Raw genomic sequence first — 19,619 nt, 5'->3', positions numbered from 1 at the left:
GAACCACGTCAGCCACTAAAATATAAATTGTTATGTGAATACTTATTTTCATAAGAAAAGTTTAAATGTAATTCATTTCATGATCACTAAAAAAAAAAAAAAAAAAAAAATTGATTTTTTGATGTGTCTACATTAGTTAACTTTTTGTCACGTTAATATTTTCTGACGTTTTAATTTCTGCCATGTCAATAAAGGCTTTGTTGACGTGTTGAATCTAACACGTCAGAAATTATTAACGTTCTAAACTCCACACGTCAATAAATATTTTTTGATAAGTATTAACGTGGCATTTCGATCATGATTGGTGTATATGAATTATGAAGTGAGTGTTTGTACGTTTTTTACAAAATTTAAATAATATGAAGTCATATATATATATATATATATATATATATAAACTTTAAATTCTGACCATAATTTTCCTTCAATTTGAAGAATATTTTGAGTTCAAATCTTATTATAAAAAATAAATAAATAAAAAGGATAAATTGAAAATCTTTCAGCTCAATGAGGCTGAAAAAGCAGAATGGATTTTTAGAAAGTTTATGGTATATATGATGTGATTCTTCTTTCCATCATTCGTTTAAGGCACAACTTTTGTTGGATGCAATGATGCCCATATTGACTAATCTGTCAATGCCATTAACCTATCCATCACCAACTCTCACTAATAGTAATGAGCTGGAATTTGAGAAGCAATAAAACTTGGTGAGGGGAAGCCAAGCCCAAATTCTAACTAGGTGAACCCAATATCAATGACAAACCTATAGGAGCCCCGGGTTCCGTCTCTGGGCCGAGGCAATAAAATAAAAAATGGCCCTTTGAAGGGACGGCAGACAGAACCCAACAACCTCGTAACTAGCAGACGATTCCTATCTCATTCAATTAAAACATCAGCCCATATGAGCCTCAGGGATCAGAGATTAGACAGGCTAAAGCCCAAAGCTTGCCAAAAGGGCCGGACCAATTCCAAATGAGTCATTTTTTTTAAGTCAAATGAGTCAATTTTGTTTTGGAAGAAAAAACATTTGACTTTGTTTGTGAATGTGTTTTGGGGTTGTTTTTTTTTTTTTTTTAATATATTATTATTATTTATATATTTATATCCTTGAAGAAAAAGAAAAATGCCCCTAGATGATGAAACTCGTGGCTTTCCTTTATATTGAAAGAATGGGTGCGGAAAAATTTGAGCAAAGCTAGGGAGAATAACATGCCTTTGGGTCAAAAAGAGGACGTTGTATGAGAAAAGGAAGAATTAAAATTCATTTATGCAGCAGCATACCTCTTCATCAAGCCAAGAATAATTCTTATCATTCTTCACTTTCCCCTCTATTTTAATTTTTGTTTGGAACATCATCAACTATTTTAGCCAATCTAAGGTGGATTAAATAAAATAAAATAAAAAATACACGTCGAGTTCAAAATCTTACTTCCTATTGAATTTTTCATTTTTCATATTGATTTGAACTTTTATAGATTGAATGATGCATTTTTTATACAATTTTATACGTTTTGAAACTGTAAATCCAAATGAACCTCACTATCGGTCAAAGAGGTTTTTCAATAGCATACAAATTACAAATTAAGGTACCTCGAAAATAAAAGAAAGATTAGTTGGGCAAGCACGTACGAAGCTTCTCATGAGACTCCATGACTTGTATGTATATAGTTTTTTGTGCAAGATTTTGGGTAATCTCACTGGCAAATTCATTAACAAACATTTAAGGAAGCTCCTATATTTAATAAATGGTGCTGTGTCAAATTATAATAATCATTTTCGCATGCTCCAAACACTACAAACAATAAGAAACAATGATTCAATGAATGCGCATATGCTCCAGCAAGTGTGCGCAATTATCATCCCTCACTCATTAATTGTCCTTCGCGCATAAGACCACAATCTACATGATGCCTTGTCTTCATTAGCAAATAGCAAGTGCTGCCTGGTCAAAGTTAAACAAACTCTCGCTTTCTTGATCCGAGATTATTGCACGTGGCCCTCCATATTATACATCCATCAAGGATTTAATTGGTAGTCTACAAAGTAAAAGCTAAAATATATATGATAGTATAATACAATTAAATCATAACCAGATAATAATTTAGATTAGACATTAATGTGATTTTTTGAATTTTGGAAGAATTGAGATCCCGAACATGGTAAAATAGCTTTAATTTGGACCGTTTATTTTAAATAAATAATAAAAAAAATGGTTAGGTTGGAGGTGATTGAACCACCCATTTCAGCCCTAGAATGATTTGATTATCCCCAATTCAACAACTTCAAATGCCAACCTTATCGGTGGTAGATTGAGATTCTTTAATATTAGGTTGCCGGAATAATATATGAATTCAAACATCTTTAAAAAAAAAAGAGCTACAAAGGTCACCTATTTTGAACAAATTTCATATTGTAGATTGCATGTACAGATAAACTAGTGGCCCTCTCTTAAATTGTTCAAATTTATATGACAGAAGCACGCCCTTATTACAAGAGGTGGTAGAACCGTACATGCAATTGCATGCTATCCCTTCTTTGTCATCGGTTGTTCAATTTTCAAACGTTCGGATAAGATATATTGTGCATTAATTACCTTGCGATTTTTTGAATTCATCTGAGGGCCAATGGATTGTGGACTGAGTGCTGTGGTTTCCAATTGTCAGAGTCAGACATTCAATGAATGATTTAATGACAGGTGACAGGCCAGCAATCAGCAAATAAAACACCCGAAGAGTTTAGGTGTGTGATTCAAGAGTAAATTAAAGGATGTCCATTGGAGAATGAAGATAAAACAAGGCAATGACAACGTCGTACAACTACCACTTCTTCCCTTCTTTTTTCTTCCTCTTTCTCTGTTAGATATATCTCGCTTTCCCTTCATCACGCTACTCATTTTCCTGTCTTCTTTCTTTTACCATTATTAAAAAAAAAAAAAAAAAGAACCTCCATGCATGAACAATTAACGTTGTTTTCTTTCAATATTGGAGAGAAAAACCAATTTATCTATTGAATTTGTAATTTTTTTTTAAAGTTTTTCATTCCTTATACCATATATAAAATGATTTTTTTAAAGAATATTATCATCATCAATAGTTGAAGATATGTTTAAAACTGAAAATAATAATAATAATAATAAAAAAATTAACACAAATATAGGAAAATTATATGTTAGATGTGAAAATTATTCTTTACTATTGTTTCTATATTAAAGAAATGTGGCTCATGAGTTGATTAATGTGTTTTGACAAGTAATTTTTGTTTTGTTTTGAACATTTGTTATGGCATGATATAACAGTATTTTTTTTTTAAATATATATTTTATAATAGTGTTTGGTGTTTAAATTGTTTTTTAATATTTTTATTTAAACAATAAAATTCAAAAAATTTAACGAATGTAGCCATCTAATGTGACTGAATACTTGTCTAACTAATAAAATAAATTAATAAACACGCATGTAGTGGAGCAGTTGAGCTTAGAGTCTTTATAGACCATTAAACCAAAAAGACCGACCTCTACATCAAAAAAAAAAAAAAAAGCCCAAAAATATCTTTTACATGACAAGCAATAAAAAAAAAAATGAATTTATATACAAACATAAGGTCAGCAAGCTTGAATGACCGTCCGATAAGCCACGTGATTCTGATAGTACAAAGGCTTAATCAACAAGACTCTAGAGCTTTGTAAATCACCACGAAACAGGGAAGGATAGCCCTCGGATTAAAAACGATAAGCTCCTCGAGATTCGAGTAGATCCCTGCGCAGCCGGCTACGGAGTCGTACGAGCCAGCCGACACGCTATCCTCCTCCGCAGGCGCATCGTCCGCGCTGCGCCTCACTCTCCCAGCAATCACACGGCACACCAGCATAGCCCTACGACCGTCTGTGCAGCGAAGCGAGTCGTGGGCCCTACCGCTGCTGGCAGTGGTCCGCACTCCCTTGCAATCACCACCCTTGCCTTGAAACCCGTGCCTGATGCTGGTGCACACACCGCAGGCCGGTACGGACCCGCACAGACTGGAAGAGCCACGCGCGCCGAGCGCGCACGTCAGGTTAGTGCAGTAGAACCGAAGGAGTTCGTTACCGTCAGCTGCGCATCGGGGGTTTTTTCTGGTGCTGTTGAGCGCACGGGTCTTGACCGCGTCTCGGCAGTCCTCGAACCGTTGGATAGTGCGTTGGGTGTTGTGGACCTTCAGTATCCGTTCGATCTTGCAGATGGGGCTGTCCTTCTTGAGCCAGCTTGACTTGAAGATGATCTCCACGATATTTCGACCCGAATCGTCAGGTCCCAGCTCAGACACTGTGACAAATATTTCTAATTTTAGAACTCTCAAGCCGACAGAAACAATAGAAGAATCTCACTTTGTAATTCTAACTTTAAAGTCACTGCAGGGGTGAGTGTCCACCAATGACCTTGCGCCAGCTCACGGCAACAGGTCATTCAATTTCGTTGTACAGGCACAGCTCTTATGGTGTTCAAGATGGTCCCTACAACCATGAAGTGGCATAATGCCCCAGAGAAGAAGAATTGGGCAGTGTTGGTCATGTATGATTCACGGACAAATGGACAATTAGCGAAGTAATTAATCGTTTTCGCTTTATGCAAAAGTTGCAGTGTTTTAATATGAAATCAGCATAATACGACGACGTACGTTGCTAAATCGTGTGCTTGGTTTGTGTTAAACTGTTAATTCCTTTGCTTTTTTTAAGCTGAGCTCTCTTGGGTTTCGAATTTCAAAGCTTAGACTTTTTAGTTTTTACCCACCAGTGAAAAAACCGAAAAGAGAAACAAAGCACTTTCTGTCTGGTAGAATAAGAAATTTGTTGACAAAATTAGTGAAATATAAAAATCTCTCATATTAATACACATATGACATAACCATTGACAGGAAGTTTTTGCTTAATTTTTTTTTTTTTTTTTAGTCGATGGAACAATTAAGAGTGTATAGTTAATAAATCTATTATCAACCAATTTTTTCACCAATTTCAAACAACCAACTCGTTTGACTAATTACAAGTCCAACTCTTTCTCCCAATTAAAGGAGTATGAATAGGTGAATTTAGCATGAAATTGCATATGCATGCAATAGTGCAAAGGTAATGCTGAAATCCATCGAAAAAGAAATTATGTGTAAAAGAAATTAGATAATATTACCTGCATGACGAACTGCTTGGTGAAGCTCCAAGCTTTCAATCTTCGGAAAGACCTCTCCGCACTGAGGGCAAGCACAAATGGTGGTCCTTGGAGTTGGGTACCTGATTTTTCAGCTATATATAATTTAGTTCTCCGGCCAGTCGGCCACCCTATTAATAGAATAGGAAAGATTTTATTTTTTTGGGGAAAAAATCGCAACAATATACCTGCTGGGGTCAACGATCATGCGACACTCATAACACCCAGAAAGCTTGCGGAATTGCATTGCTTTCGAGGAAGGCGTGCATGTTGCTCCAACGCCGGATCTTGAAATAGACCGAGTTGAGGACCTGGTGACCGGTTTCCGACTCAGAATCCCGGTTTCCTGACCCACCGAACTACTCTCAGGCGAGTTGTCAGCTCTGTGAACAACCCTGGTGTTACCATGAACCACGTCCCTGAAGCTACATATGGAGCTGCAAGAAGACCCTAGCTTCGAGTACCCAACGGCGGCGTTTTTTGAGGGGTCATGCACTTGTGACCCTTCGATCTGCTTGCAGGTGAGGAGGTTCTTGACTTGGTCCCATGAAGATGACGGATTCTTCTGAGGCATTCGCTTGCGTCTGGATTGTTGTTTTTTGGGCTGATCAGACGACGGCTCCGGTAAGAAAGTGAAGAGTGCCATAAAAGAAGAAAAAGAAGGAAATAGATCGAAGAGAAGTAAAGCTAGAGAGGTGGTCTCTCGAAAGCTGGGCGTGGTGTAATGGAGAGGGATCCGAGACGAAGTAATAAGGAGGCGGGCAAAGCGGGTGGAGTGGTGGGTCTTCCTTGGTTTATTGTCCCATTTATTCCTCTCTGCTTTTGGGGGATTAACTTCTGTGCTTGTCTTACGCTTGGAAGTGCATCTTCGATGATGGTTGACCTTTCTGTTGACTGGTCGATCTAGAGGAAGTTCATCGTGTGGTCCAGGGCCGTCTGGGTGCTTGGCCCCACTGCTTATTTTCACAGTGATAGCCGAAGGGATAAGATGAATGTGTTTGGACGGCATAGAACTCATACAGAGATTTTTTCTTTTCACATGCTACAGCGTATTAAATTGTGAATGCTAGGGCTTAATAACTAGAGTATTCATTTAAAATGATAAGTAATATTGTCTTAACATTAAAATTGAATGATGATACTTATAATATTACCCTTCATTTTATATTAAATAAATACTTTCAATTTCAAATGAAATAGAGAGAATCATATTCCACTTTTAACGTGATGACTGCACCATAGTAACTTAATTAACTTATTCATTAAATTACTAACCACTTTATTTTACTTTTGAAAAGTGGAATGCTAGTATACTTATACTTTCACACTTTCAAATGCATATTCTTTAATCGAGAATGAAAATAGCGGTAAGATTTTGCAAAGTTCACTATTAAATTTTGGATCTAATGGTGGTGTGTATTTGGAGTGTGGAAGTGAGAGTGTGTTACTGTGTATAGCATTTATCCTCTTAAAAATATTTTATGCAATGACTTTGTTTGATAATTTTTTTTTTTTTCAAAACAAAAATATTAACAAATAGTTCAAAACACAAAACATTCAAAACTATTTGCAGTTATATTTTTTTTCAAACACAAAGAAACAAAAAATACATTCTAAAAAGCATTAACAAGCACCTCTCTTGAAAATATGAAAAATTATTTTGGCTTTTCACAAATTCAGGAAAAAAAAAAAAACTATTATTAAGTTTTTCTAAAACACAAAAGATTTGACCGCCAAGATCTTTAAAAAAAAATGTTTATATACGCTTTCTGAGGGGATTATTTTAATTCAAACTATAACGTTCAATATGGCTAAAGTTATGACAAAGTTGTTATCTTGCATAGTAATTTTACCATCCTTTTGTTGGTGACCAAACAAGAACTTGTAGTTCATTAATATATATATTTTTTTACTTTACAATAATTAACTGAAGTAAAAACCTAGTAAGTTTTATTTTTGTACTAAAAACTTGGGTATTTGACTTCACTTAAGCTACATACTTGAAATATTTTAATTAAAATAAGAAATAAATTACTAAGATAAAGTAATTAAAATTTATTATCTAATATCATATTAAATCACTATTTATCTTAAAAACTTAATAAAATATAATTAAAATAATAAATTTATTCATCGGGTTAAAATTCTAACAAGTGTGTGGGGGTGAAATCTGAAAAATAGTACGCCACAAATTTATGAGGTGGACGTACAAGTGTAATTTATATATATATGGGGCCAGTTCAGTTCCCATGATCACTATATATATGGAATTATCTGAGAGTGGGTAATTTGGTTATTTTTGTATAAAAATCACGTGTGATGGGGTCCTGATTCCAAAAGGAAGCAAAATGAGAAGCGAATGAGCCAAAGACATCATATACAACAAGGAGAAAGAATATGGAGTCCGATGCCAATTTGCGTCTCCCGCTGTTCCCCGCTATCCATTTTGGTGGGCACAAGTAAAGTGAATCTAACCTAATGACACTTCACTAGGTTCGGAAGCACATGTTTGGGCTTGGGGTTGTTAGGATAGTTTGCCGGGGAATCAATTGGAAGCACATGTCAAAGATGAGAGAAACAAATCAATATGTATTTATAAAATTGGTTTGAAATTAAAAAAAAAAAAAAAATCTTCGGAAGTATACAAAAATCTCTTTTACTTGGTTTTCGCCTACTATTTACGATGGTCACATTTCAATTGCTTATAGTTGTTGTTGTTGTTGTTTTTTTTTTTTTTTGTGATGATGGTCTTTCGACTGATTTATCACACGTTCTTTCACTCCCCACCATGTCTGATTATTAGAGTTGGTAATTTTGAAACGACCCAACAACACGACACGAAATTATTAGGTTTGGGCTTACCCTAAACGGGTTTGTGACCCGAAAAATTGTCATGTCGTGTCCGGGTTTGGTGGGGCCAACCCGTTAGCTAAACGGGTCATGTTTGGGTTTACCCTAAACATGTTGCGGGTCATTAAGGGTCGTAAATGGGTCAACCCGCCGACCTGTTTTGCCACCTCTACCGATTATTGAGATTTGGGTCACACCAACAAGTGGCCGAGTGGAGTGATAATGGTGAAGGAGATAATTAATCTTGTATGCCAATGGTTTCGTAAACTCTCTTAGTAGGTTGATATGTCGGTTACATGGGCTTGTCTGCCCATAAGTCCCAACGTTTGCTATAACCTTCATATAAATTGATACAGTAGTTCTCGTGACATTGTCACGATAGTCATAATTAAATTTAATTATTTAATAGTTGATATGATGAGTGACACGTAAACTTATAAATTGAAGTAGCAATGTATGCAATATTAAAGCATCAATTACAATCAAACTTAATTATTGAACCACTAATGTAATATGTATCTTGTAATTTGCCACTCCAATTTATTAAAAAAGACTGACTAACAAAAACTAGCTGGATTTTAATTTTATTATAATTTTAGCTATAGTCTAGTTGGTTCGCTGTCTCCCCCGGCGTGCGTGCCCACATGCTAATCAATTGAGTAAACAAAAAACAATTAGAGTATCTATTTTGGGAGTGGTTAGAACTCAAATGTCAGATATGGATTTGGCCAACCATTCGCTATAGAGAAATAGAGAAACCACAAGGTGTCCCCTTTGTCATGAGACCAGATCGCTTTATATCTGCCGATTCTGATTCATTATGGAACCTTCACTTCACCAGCAATAAATAATTCCCTCCAAAAATGAATTAAGAAAGGATATTATTCATGCAAGTACGATTACAATTGCTACATTATTTTCATTCCAACCAAATCATTAATAAATTATTTCTTCCCTATATCTTCAAAATATACAATACCTAACAATTTTGGAGAAGCTAATAACCTTTCCCTAGTCAACTATGTTGGACTTGGTCCCGTAGACCAAATGTAGTCGATCAACCAACTCAAAAACTTTTAAATAGCTTCTTATTGAATTCCTTATTAAATCGCGTTAGTAACCATCTTCATGATTCTCGATATAAGGTAATACACATGATAAAGCTTGTAGCCTCGTGGGATGCATGTTGAGAATACTCACATCAGGAAAACCTCCGATGAAGGTGTAACATGCAATAGACGATTATAACAAAAATTGTTATAAAGAGCGGCATATATCAGGTAAAAGGCAATTGTTGTCTCCTTCCCTCCTACCTTATTTCACTTTCTCTAAAATTATTCCATGTAATTCATACTTACTTAAAACATTGAAATTATTCCCCATCGGCCCTCTCTAACGAGTTTTTTTTTTTTCCTCTTATTGTACGCACTTTCGATCCTTACTTTAACACACGGTCAACTGTTTTAACAAGTGAATATGCATGGATTGATAGAACATGGGTCTCATAAGCATGACCCATAGTTTTAAAATTTTACCTTAAAAAATATGTATATACATATATTCGGGCCTGAAATTTAATTGAGCTTGACCTTATTATAATTAAGATCGACCATTCATTCGAGCTTTGACTCCCAATAGGTATCATCAACAATACACATGAAACCAATAATGGGAAAAATGACCATCAAGGGTAGTGATTTAATAGTTCAAGGAAATTTTCAGATGGTTAGGGCATGTAATAGGACATGAGTTCGAATCTTCGCAATGGATAATCCTCACATATGCTTTATTAGTATTAGTCATCTTGGATTTTTATTGATGCTTTGGGGGCTGGATTAGGATATGGCTTAGTCGAACTTGATGGAACGTCTGCGGTTCCCACCGTCTAGGCTATTTCTTGTGTGGCTCGCAGCAGTTAAGTGTTATTATGGTCATGCCCGGCTATGATAGCCATAATTGGTTTTTTCGGCCTACTATTTTTATTAAAAATAAAAAATAAAAAAAATAATCATGGGGAAAATGAGAATGAATTCAGTTAGGAGGTGGATCTGGTTTTCTCAGTTCAACTACTATTCTCATGATCATTATCTTATGTCTTACGCTATTACTAACAAATGACATAAAAATTTTCTAAGATGCGTGCGTTATCACGTTGCTGTAGCAATGTCGTCGATCGTGTTAAAGTAGAAAAAGAAAGTTCCTGTCGTCCACTCGTCCTCTCTAAACCTGCAGTAGATGTCAACCACTTTGTCTTCGCTCTGTTGTACACATATAGCCACGTTCCTCATACCTTCCTTTAATCTCGTCCAACAGCGAAGTTTTTTATTTTTTATTTTTAGATTTTCGTAAGAATTGATAAATTTAATTAATGTTATTAACACTTTTTCTTTATGTGTGAATTCGAACATTTTCTTAATAAGTAAAACCCAACATATGAAATATGAAGATGTTCGAACTCGATCACTACTTTGATACTATATTTAATTATATGTTATCTCAAAAGTTTTAATCGGTAAAAATTAATAAATTTAATAATATAATTAATATTATAACTTTGAGTGTTTAATTTTAACTAAGCTCAATAGAAAATAACAATGAAATTGATAATTGATCATATCTCCAAGAAAATGATCTTTCCAGTCACATGAAGAGTTTAGTACATGTGACACTCATTAGTCATTAGGTGACAACCAATACTGAAAAAACCAAATTGGTCGGACTATAGTTTTGTAGCATTCTTATTGACTTAGCAAAATGTTATTTCATCTAGCAAAAATTGGTCAAAAACTACTGACTAGTCATTTTATCCAATAAGATGATTAGAAGTTATAGTTCTCAATAAATTTGTTGAGCAATGTACATTCAACAAATCAAAATAAATTATTTCTTTACTTAATCGAGTATCACTCATTCACTCCTCTTGTTTTTTAAAATATGATTGTTGGAGAAAGAATAATAAAAAAATAGTATTTAAATAAAATAGTAAAAATTAATGGTTAATTAAAATAGAGACCAAATGTAAAAAATAAAAAAGAGATAAGTGAATTTTTAGATAAAATTTGTTGTCCCAGATGTGAATGCCCATAAATATAAGGGCCTCCAGGATCACTGGGCCGAGAGTTCTCGGCCCTTTCATGCCTCGGAAACAATGTAGCAGTCCGACTACTAATCTGCCTTGTCACGTCTGGAGCCCAATGATTGATCAATCAATCGTTAAACCCTAAAAACAGGGTTTGGATGCCTTCCATGGCTGTACTTCAGAATTGCCTATTTATTCACTAATTTTCCAGTCTCAGTGAATCTCTTCGGCTTTCTGTTTTTATTATTTCTTAATTAATTCATCTTATTTGCAATAAGAGTGATTTTTATTCAATAAAGAATTGCAATGTCGGAAAATAATTCTCAATCCGGTTCAGTTCAAAACCCCAGAGTGACATGGGAAGGTTGCAGTGTCTTGCTCGACATCAACGATGGCGACCGTTTGGTTTTTGCTCGCCTATCGGCCGCATCGTAAGTCTTTTTTTTTGGCACAAAAATTGTTTTTTTTTCCCCCCACCCCCCTTCTTTCATGCAAAGTAAATTGGCGTAGTAAAGGTTCGGCGACTTTACGCATTGATAAACGCTTGGTGGTGTTTGCAGGACGTTGAAAATTGGGAATAAGAGCTTCCCTCTGCAGCCCCTAATTGGGTGTCCTTTCGGGTCTTTGTTCCAAGTCGAAAACGGCGACAATGGGCCTTATTTGTCTCGCTTTATTCCCTCCATAGAAGGTTTGATTTGTTATTGTTTATCGTATCATAAACTTTCGACATGTTCATGCTTGTAGTGCCTAAACTGTGTTATGTATTACACATATTATACGACAAAGTAGTATAGTCTTTGATTTATTTTGAGGCAATTATGCTAACATTTGGAAAAGCTAACTTAGATTTGCTTTTGTAATCTGCGTTTGCTTTCTTATTACCCCAAAGCGTGAATCAGACTTTTTTTTAACCGTCTTATACTTAAATCACATGGTTTACTGCTTCGCTTGCCATTTTGATTGGTGAGGTTCATTGGTGGGTATCCATTGTTGGATTTTGATAGTCACTTCAATGACAAATAATTGCTCCAGTGGGGTGGGTGGTTTACGTTGGAGGTGCTTCTAGGTGAGTTGAATTGAAGGAATGATGTGATCTTGATGGACGAAATTGGCTTATGTAAATTGATTGAAGCTGTTGATATGTATTGGTCAAAGGGTAGCAGACTACCTAGATGAGATGAAGTGCCACTTTGTTGTTCTGGCTTGACGTTTTGCATTTGTAAGCACTTATGGGTGTTTGCTCAAGAATTTGAGTGATAACTAATAGTTCTTTTCCTTTAAATATAAGATTGAAGTGGTCTGGAGATTGCATTACCATACCATGTACTTTTATGCGTTGATTGAATTGGCGGATTTCAAGGGGAAAGAGAGGATTTTCAACATCCGTTGATTGGATTCTATAAGAGGGGAAAGCAGAGGTTACAGGGGATGCTCGCTCCCCATCAACCTCACATGTCATATTTTACTCCCACTCCCTTATTTCTTTTTTGGTCCTCTCCCCTTTCTGCCTTATCATTTTAGGAGTTAAAAACTCCATATATAAATTTGAGCAAGTCTTTTGTTGAGTACTCGAATGATATTGCCCCCCCATGCTTTGAATTAGTGGATTTAGTCTTATGCCCCTTTTGCATAAACTCATCTACCCATTGCAAGCAGCCTTTGTTCCCAGTCGTACCATCCCGGAAAATTCTATCCTTGTGCATGAAATTTGTCATACCATGAAAAAGAAGCAAGGCAGGGGTGTATGTATATTTCTCACCACTGTACTCTAGAAGTCTAACTCAGATTTTCCTAGTTGTGTAGTTTAATATTTTTCTCTCTCTGTTACTTAGCTTAATTCCTTATATATCTATTTGGAGGTATTTGTTCATTATTTTAGCCTCTTATCTTTCATATTTTTTTGGTTGAAATTTTCTTGCTAGGCAATAATATTCAAGAGAAAGGAGACTTTCAGTCACAAGAGATATCCAAAGATAATCGAGCATTAGTTGATAATAATAAAGCCCAAAGCCTAACTGGTGAAGATATAGATACAATGCGAAGGTGAGAACATAATGTGCTGGTTAGCTGGTAGTTTCCTGCCAATGTTAACTCATGCATATTACATCCAGGTTTTCCACCAAAGTTAATTCATGTGTATCACATCTCATTATCAAAGGATCATGTGATAAACAAACTACAAAGAGATCTATGTGCCGTGAATACAAATAACATGCTTCTGTTGCTGTGGATATGTATTTGCTTGTACCAAATGTTGCAGCCACTATTTTTTTTAATTAATTAATTTTTTATTTGACAAATGTTTGTCATGGTTTAAGTTATCAAATCTGTGTTCTGGCACAAAACCAGTTAGAATTTTTGTCTGATATATGCTTACGTTGAGAAGATTTGACTAATGCTTACTGTTTTTGTGCAGACAGGGTGCAACAGGTGATGAAATAGTTGATGCCCTGATTGCTAATAGCGCTACATTTGAAAACAAAACATTGTTCTCACAAGTAAGTTAGACAGTGAAAGTGTAAAATAGTGTTTATTTTGCAAATAAGCTGATTTTAGTGTGTTTGCAGGAAAAATATAGGCTTAAGAAACAGAAGAAATATGCACCCAAAGTACTTTTGAGGCGCCCTTTTGCTCGAAGGTAAGTTAGCTTTGCTTGAGCTATTTTATTTGTTGATGCATCAGTTTAGGGCATGTATAATAATTTTGGGTTTGCCTGCTGCCATTCCGCACCAACCCTCTCTAGAGTTTTCTTTTGAACTCTCAAGCTTTCACTTGAGTATTTAGCATTAATTAATTCCTTGTAACTGTTGAATGACATTAAAAAACCTGTCATGAGGCTCCATAAATAATTTAAATCTCATTTTCTTTTGAGTGAGAGAGATACGGTTGCAATTTAGAGAAGCTAAGGCAACCTTTAACCTTTCAAGCTCAACTTAATGTAGCTTGAGGTTAGATCATTTAACATTGGGCTGCTTGCGAGCTTGATAAGCCTAGCTAACTAGCTTTTGACTCATTAAAAACACGTTTGAAATGTGGGTCATGCAGCTTGGCTCATAATTTCTTTACAAGTGTAACTTAAACAGAAAAAGGCCCAGTTCGGGGCTTTAACAGAGTGTTTCCCATGAACAGAAACTTAAGACATTTGAGCCCGTCAATTAGCATAAAATGCTTTTAGGAAATAAATAAGCATGCTCTAGATTTAGTTTAGTTAAAATGAAGATGTGGGGGACTTGTAACATATATGATTGAGAAGATTAGTATGGATGAGATCATCCAACTTAGGAGATAGCTAAGGCACACTTGGTACATCTTCAATAGAAGTTAATGATGTAACTATCCAGAATTATATCACGTGCATAGGAGAGCCTTACTATCACCTGTGAGTATTGTTATGTAAAAGGGTTATCTAGAGGTGAATGGTCTACGCTTTTAACAATTAGACACTATTAATTTCTTTAAAACATGCTATTATTGTTTAAATGATGATTTCTGTATTCTATTTTTTTGACTTGTTTGTTTTTTTCTTCCCCAGTATATGTGAGGCATACTTCAAGAAATACCCAGCAAGAATTGGGTAATGATTTAGTGTCTTATGAACTTATGATGATTTTGTAACTGTCCTATATATGTCTATGCATGTTGAGTTCATTTCATCTTATTTATTATTTATTTTGACAGCTTTAAATTTTTAAGTTAGTTTTTGTTTTGTTTTGTTTTTTGGGTTTTTGGGGGGTTTTCTCATGTGTACTTACTGTAGGAATCATGAAAATAACAGTTCTGCTAATGCAGTTGTTGATATCTTGACATGGATATCCTTCATATTAGACTTTTCTATGTGCTCAGAACTTATTTGTTCTTGTTTGCCTGTGATTCAGATTCTTGCGAGTGGATACATTATCTCTTCTGCTTTCCATGGCCAATGTTTCTGCAAATTCTGATGTTCTCGTAGTGGATATGGTTGGTGGCCTTCTAACTGGTGCCATGGCAGAACGTTTAGGAGGTCTGCCCTTCAAATTTTCCTTTCACTTTATGGATTTTGAAAGTGCAATAGACAAAAGTCCGGAACAATGAAAACAAATATCAGCTAGAATGAAAGAAAAAGAAATGAGTAAAAAGGCGAAGTTCTTTCTTTTTACTACCCCCACCCCCCCCCCCCCCCCCCCCCCCCCCAACAAAAAAAAGAAGAAGAAAGTTCACCCCCCCCCAACAAAAAAAAGAAGAAGAAAGTTCACAAAGTAGCGAAAACAATACACGCAGGCAAATTGTGTTACTCGAGAAAGAAATCATTGGGCAACCCTATAGATTTGGGTTACTGCTTAGTTGAGTTGAGAATTCGTTAGAGGAGTTCCATTTGATACTGTACATGCATTAATGTTTATTTTTCCTTGTCCTTCTCTTTATTGGTAAACATAAAAATCTCAAATTTTCTTTTCTGCGAGCATGGCCATAAAGTTCTCCCAAAATTTGTTTCCACACTCTCTGGGAAATTTCTTTGTTATGATTGACTTGTGTAACTGAGAGCAATTGTTGCATCTACTATCTTGGTTGAATGATTTTATGTTTGTGACAGGTACTAGTTATGTTTGCAGTACATATCTTGGAAGTACACCATATCCCATGGATGTAGTCAGAATATTCAACTTTAGTGATGAAGTTTGTAAGAGGTAAATTTGGCTTTGAGTTCTTCCATTTTTTTGGGATTGCTGTTACTTGGAATTCCTTTTTAATGATTCACCTTTGTGGAAGTAAGTTGGATTCTGTTGAGATTTGAAGATTCATCATCTATCATGGATGGTTAGATTCCTGCATTATATGTGGTTCTGATGTTGGACCTTAATTTACATGATTGGAAATGCAACTTGGATTGGTGTGCGTGGGGCAGGGGTCAATTCAAGCTCATCGTGGAGAATAGGATCCCCTGGGCTCTCCACACACACTGACTTCCAACTCAATCTGTCCAATCGGAGATAAGAAATTGGGCTTGGATGACATATATGAGCTACATCATATTTTCTCCCTTGCCAGTTCCCACTTTCCATTCCTCTACTTGTACTGCTAGGGATTTCCAGGGTTCTTTTCCATTAGGTTTTGAAGGTGTTTGGCCTGCTTCCACTCTCATTTTTGATAAGTAATAGACTCGTATCAAATTGTTGTATTCGTTAAAGGTTGTCGACCAACAGTAGAAGATAGGTTTAAATAGACTAGGGAACTAAACCCTAGTATGACAGCCCACTAAAAATAACATAATGCCCAAAAATAATTTTGGTGCAAACGATTATGTTAGCCTTACCCGGTAAATTTTTAAAATTTTGACTAATTGGTGTGCACTATATGGTAGTAATTTTGGGTAAAGGTTGATATTCGATGTTTGAATATGATTAAAATGACAGTGCCTTAGTGACCGGAAATTAAATGTGTAGAATTAGCACTTCTTTCTTTTATTGAGTGCACTTTAAGTACCTTCTTTCTCATGTCCTTTTGATGGTTATTTCATTTTTTATTTTGATTATTCCCCCCGTTGCCTCATTTTTTGGGGGGTAATTGCCCCCCCTTTTAACCTTAACATTGTATAAACCCTTTTTTAAAATTTATTTTGGTCCAGGATTGTGCAGTCTCCTCTGACTGAACTCTCTTTATCCCAAACTGGATCTTCTGAGCAAATTAACCAGCAGGAAGATGTCCTTAACATGGAATGCCTGTTGAATGTAAGTGGCTCTGCCTTATTTTTGGCATATATAACATTTTACAGTCCCCTAATTCTATTATAAGATTTATTTATGCAGCATCAGATGCCTTCATCAGTCAGCATGGAAGGAATTTCTCCTCCATGTGAAAATGACATCTCAGATCTTATTCCTGAGACTACTGTTTCTCTTGTAAACAAAAAGGGCAATTCCACAAAGGCTGGAAATAAGGCTCCACAACAAGCCATCGACTCGTGGAAGAAAAATGGTTTTTCTAGGTAGCCTACACTCTTTTGAGTATTTGGTTTACTAATTAAAAGAAGCATTTAGTTGATAGTTCTTTTAAATCCTTTATGCAGCCTAATAATAGCTGCTCCAGACCTTGATACTTGGGACCTGATTAAAGATCTTCTGCCGCTTCTATCAAATTCAGCTCCTTTTGCAATTTATCACCAGTATCTTCAGGTCATTTCCTTCAAATTCTTGGTATTAATAATTTTCTATTTTATTATATGTATTCTTTTTTGTCACCTTTTTTGAGATGGTAATTGTTTTGAATCAATATTTGAGAAGACATTTGCTCCAGTATCAAATCCATTAGTTGACTTCGGTCCATTTTCTTTGAAGTCATGTATTTGGAGTAGTTCTAAAGTAAAGTATTTGCACGGCTAACTCCCAGTTTGGTGGGGTAATATTAGGGTGATAATTGTGGTATACCAATCTACTTAGCTTATCATATCTGAAAGTTTGAGATCGGTTCCTAGCAGTTCTTGTGCAACTATTATGTGTGATCAAGCACATGGTTGTCGTTTGTGTCAAAATAAGTCTGCAAGTCCCTCTCATAGGACTGTGACTCCTGAATATTTTGTGGTGATTCCGGCTCATAGATTGTAGCTGCTGCTCTCCCTTGATGAATACTTTTCGTACTTGTATAGATGCAATCTGATTTGTTGATTCTTAGTTGAATCTTTGTACATACCCTGTTACATAAGGATTCTCATCTTTCATTATAACATTCCACATTACTTATTATTATTTTTTTTAAAAAAAACAATGTTATAGATGGATGGGTTCACTTACTGATAGAATAGGAACCTAAACTACTTTATATGTTTGAATGCAGCCTCTTGCAACTTGCATGCACAATCTGCAGCTTGAGAAAATGGCAATTGGCTTGCAAATTTCAGAACCTTGGTTGCGCGAATATCAGGTTCTTTGTTTATCTTTTCATGTACATTATGTTGTGGAAATTCTCCTTTATCTATAACCCAATATTCTTCGCTGACAGTTTCAGATGTTATGGATTAAATATTCATGGTTGAAATTTTCTTGAGAAAAGGATTTTGTAGAATTTTTCGGCATCAAACACCCATTTTAATATTCTAATATGAAAAATGTTAGGCTTACAAATACATTTTACAAAAAATATTTTACAAACTGATGTGGCACAACATGATTGGGTTTCTTAAAATTTGAATTTATCTCATATCCAATCATGTTGTGTCACATCAGTTTGTAAATTTTTTTTAAAAAAAATGTGTTTGTAAGCCTAGTATTTCTCTTCTAATATTCCTTCCTCAGTGCATAGATTTCTGTGTGTGTGTGAGAGAGAGAGAGTGAGCCCATCACAGGCCAAGTCTGGGTAGTCTTAGGATGAGATTAGCAAGCAGTCTTTTGACCTGTTTTCCTGATATTTGATAATTGTGCAGGTGCTCCCATCAAGAACCCATCCGTGCATGCAAATGAATGCGTTTGGTGGCTATATTCTTAGTGGGACTAAAATATCTAGCAGCTAGCCCCAGCTACGAAGGAAGAAAATCACTCATTTCATGGAGGTATACTTGTTTGTTGGCCAGAAGAACAGATGTCTCCAAAATGTACACTAGCTTTTCATTCATATAATATTATCTGTAAACTTGCAACTACAGCAGTTTTTTTTTTCTTGCATGGTTGCAATCTGTTGTACATTTTTCTAATTGCTAGGAACTGCAGCGTGTTTCCCGTCAGTTCATCCTGCTGCTCATCAAGCGTTTTTGGTTTGCGGTGGGAGTTTGTTTCGAGTCTTTTTAAGTGTTGAACAACACAATCTACTATTAAAGTTGCAATGTCTCTCTTTCACGATCCAAAATGACAAAATACTCTTCATAAACTAAATTTGGGAGGGAAATGCGGGGTGGAGGGTAGATATTGCAAAAATTAAAAACATTGGGAGGATATTGCAAAAAGAATGGTAGTTAGAGAGGGTAAATATATTTAACCCAAAAGATAATCAAAACGACTGCCTTATAGCATTTCATAACATTTTTTTTTGTTTTAAAATAAAAAAATCCCAAATCATTTGTTAACAAATTTGTGGAGGGTATGGCGGTTGGGGGCATGGCAATAAAGACTAATATAATAATGTTGGGACTGTCATATTAACATTATTAAATAGTTGTAAGATAAAAATATAGTTTTTAACTTTACTCATAAATAAATAAATTATTGTTAAGTAATAGTTTGCCTTCTTTTAGTTTTTTTTTTTTTTTTTTTTTTAAAAAAAAAAAATCTTTAGAAATAGTTTTAACCTTCTATTTCTAATTACTTTTTTTTTAAAAAAAAAAATTTATTTTTTTTATTTTTAAGTAGACTAGAAGATAAACGCAAAAACATTTATTTTATTTTATTTTTTCTATCCTAGCTTAATTTTTTTTTTCAGAAAACAAACAATATTTTTATGAAAAGATTAACATAATGTGATTTTTACATGTTTTGTTTTTTTGTTTTTAAATACATTTAAAAATTACGTGACATAACGACATAAGACAATTAAATAAGACGATTTTCCATAAAAA

The 19,619-nt window shown here is 35.0% G+C and overlaps 2 protein-coding genes across 2 annotated transcripts; one reads left to right on the top strand and one right to left on the bottom strand.

Annotated features, from left to right (window-relative positions):
• Window positions 1–3,407: 3,407 nt before the first annotated feature.
• Window positions 3,408–5,958, bottom strand: LOC132189755 (C2H2-like zinc finger protein). Its single transcript, XM_059604539.2, has 3 exons — window positions 5,361–5,958; window positions 5,155–5,255; window positions 3,408–4,299 (listed from the first exon to the last, which is right to left on the bottom strand). Exons 1-3 carry the CDS (start codon window positions 5,816–5,818, stop codon window positions 3,662–3,664), a joined length of 1,197 nt encoding a protein of 398 aa, XP_059460522.1. The 5' UTR covers window positions 5,819–5,958; the 3' UTR covers window positions 3,408–3,661.
• Window positions 5,959–11,235: 5,277 nt separating this feature from the next.
• Window positions 11,236–18,712, top strand: LOC132189675 (eukaryotic initiation factor 3 gamma subunit family protein). The gene is made up of 13 exons (XM_059604438.2): window positions 11,236–11,532; window positions 11,662–11,789; window positions 13,024–13,144; window positions 13,518–13,599; window positions 13,669–13,739; window positions 14,634–14,675; window positions 14,977–15,101; window positions 15,672–15,765; window positions 16,704–16,806; window positions 16,885–17,063; window positions 17,145–17,250; window positions 17,909–17,995; window positions 18,495–18,712. Exons 1-13 carry the CDS (start codon window positions 11,408–11,410, stop codon window positions 18,579–18,581), a joined length of 1,350 nt encoding a protein of 449 aa, XP_059460421.2. The 5' UTR covers window positions 11,236–11,407; the 3' UTR covers window positions 18,582–18,712.
• Window positions 18,713–19,619: the final 907 nt, after the last annotated feature.

This window comes from Corylus avellana, chromosome 9 (genome assembly GCF_965113065.1).
Source record: "Corylus avellana chromosome 9, dhCorAvel1.hap1.2, whole genome shotgun sequence".
NCBI lineage: Eukaryota > Viridiplantae > Streptophyta > Magnoliopsida > Fagales > Betulaceae > Corylus > Corylus avellana.
This window is presented reverse-complemented; position numbering and strand designations above follow the sequence as displayed.

Excerpts from the sequence above, each read along its gene's own strand:
- LOC132189755 (XM_059604539.2), bottom strand. The coding sequence starts at position 5,818 with ATGGCACTCTTCACTTTCTTACCGGAGCCGTCGTCTGATCAGCCCAAA. Across the intron at positions 5,256-5,360 it reads ATGATCGTTGACCCCAGCAG|GTACCCAACTCCAAGGACCA; the intron begins GTATATTGTTGC and ends CTGAAAAATCAG. Across the intron at positions 4,300-5,154 it reads CCAAGCAGTTCGTCATGCAG|TGTCTGAGCTGGGACCTGAC; the intron begins GTAATATTATCT and ends TATTTGTCACAG.
- LOC132189675 (XM_059604438.2), top strand. The coding sequence starts at position 11,408 with ATGTCGGAAAATAATTCTCAATCCGGTTCAGTTCAAAACCCCAGAGTG. Across the intron at positions 11,790-13,023 it reads CTTTATTCCCTCCATAGAAG|GCAATAATATTCAAGAGAAA; the intron begins GTTTGATTTGTT and ends TTTTCTTGCTAG. Across the intron at positions 13,600-13,668 it reads ACAAAACATTGTTCTCACAA|GAAAAATATAGGCTTAAGAA; the intron begins GTAAGTTAGACA and ends GTGTGTTTGCAG.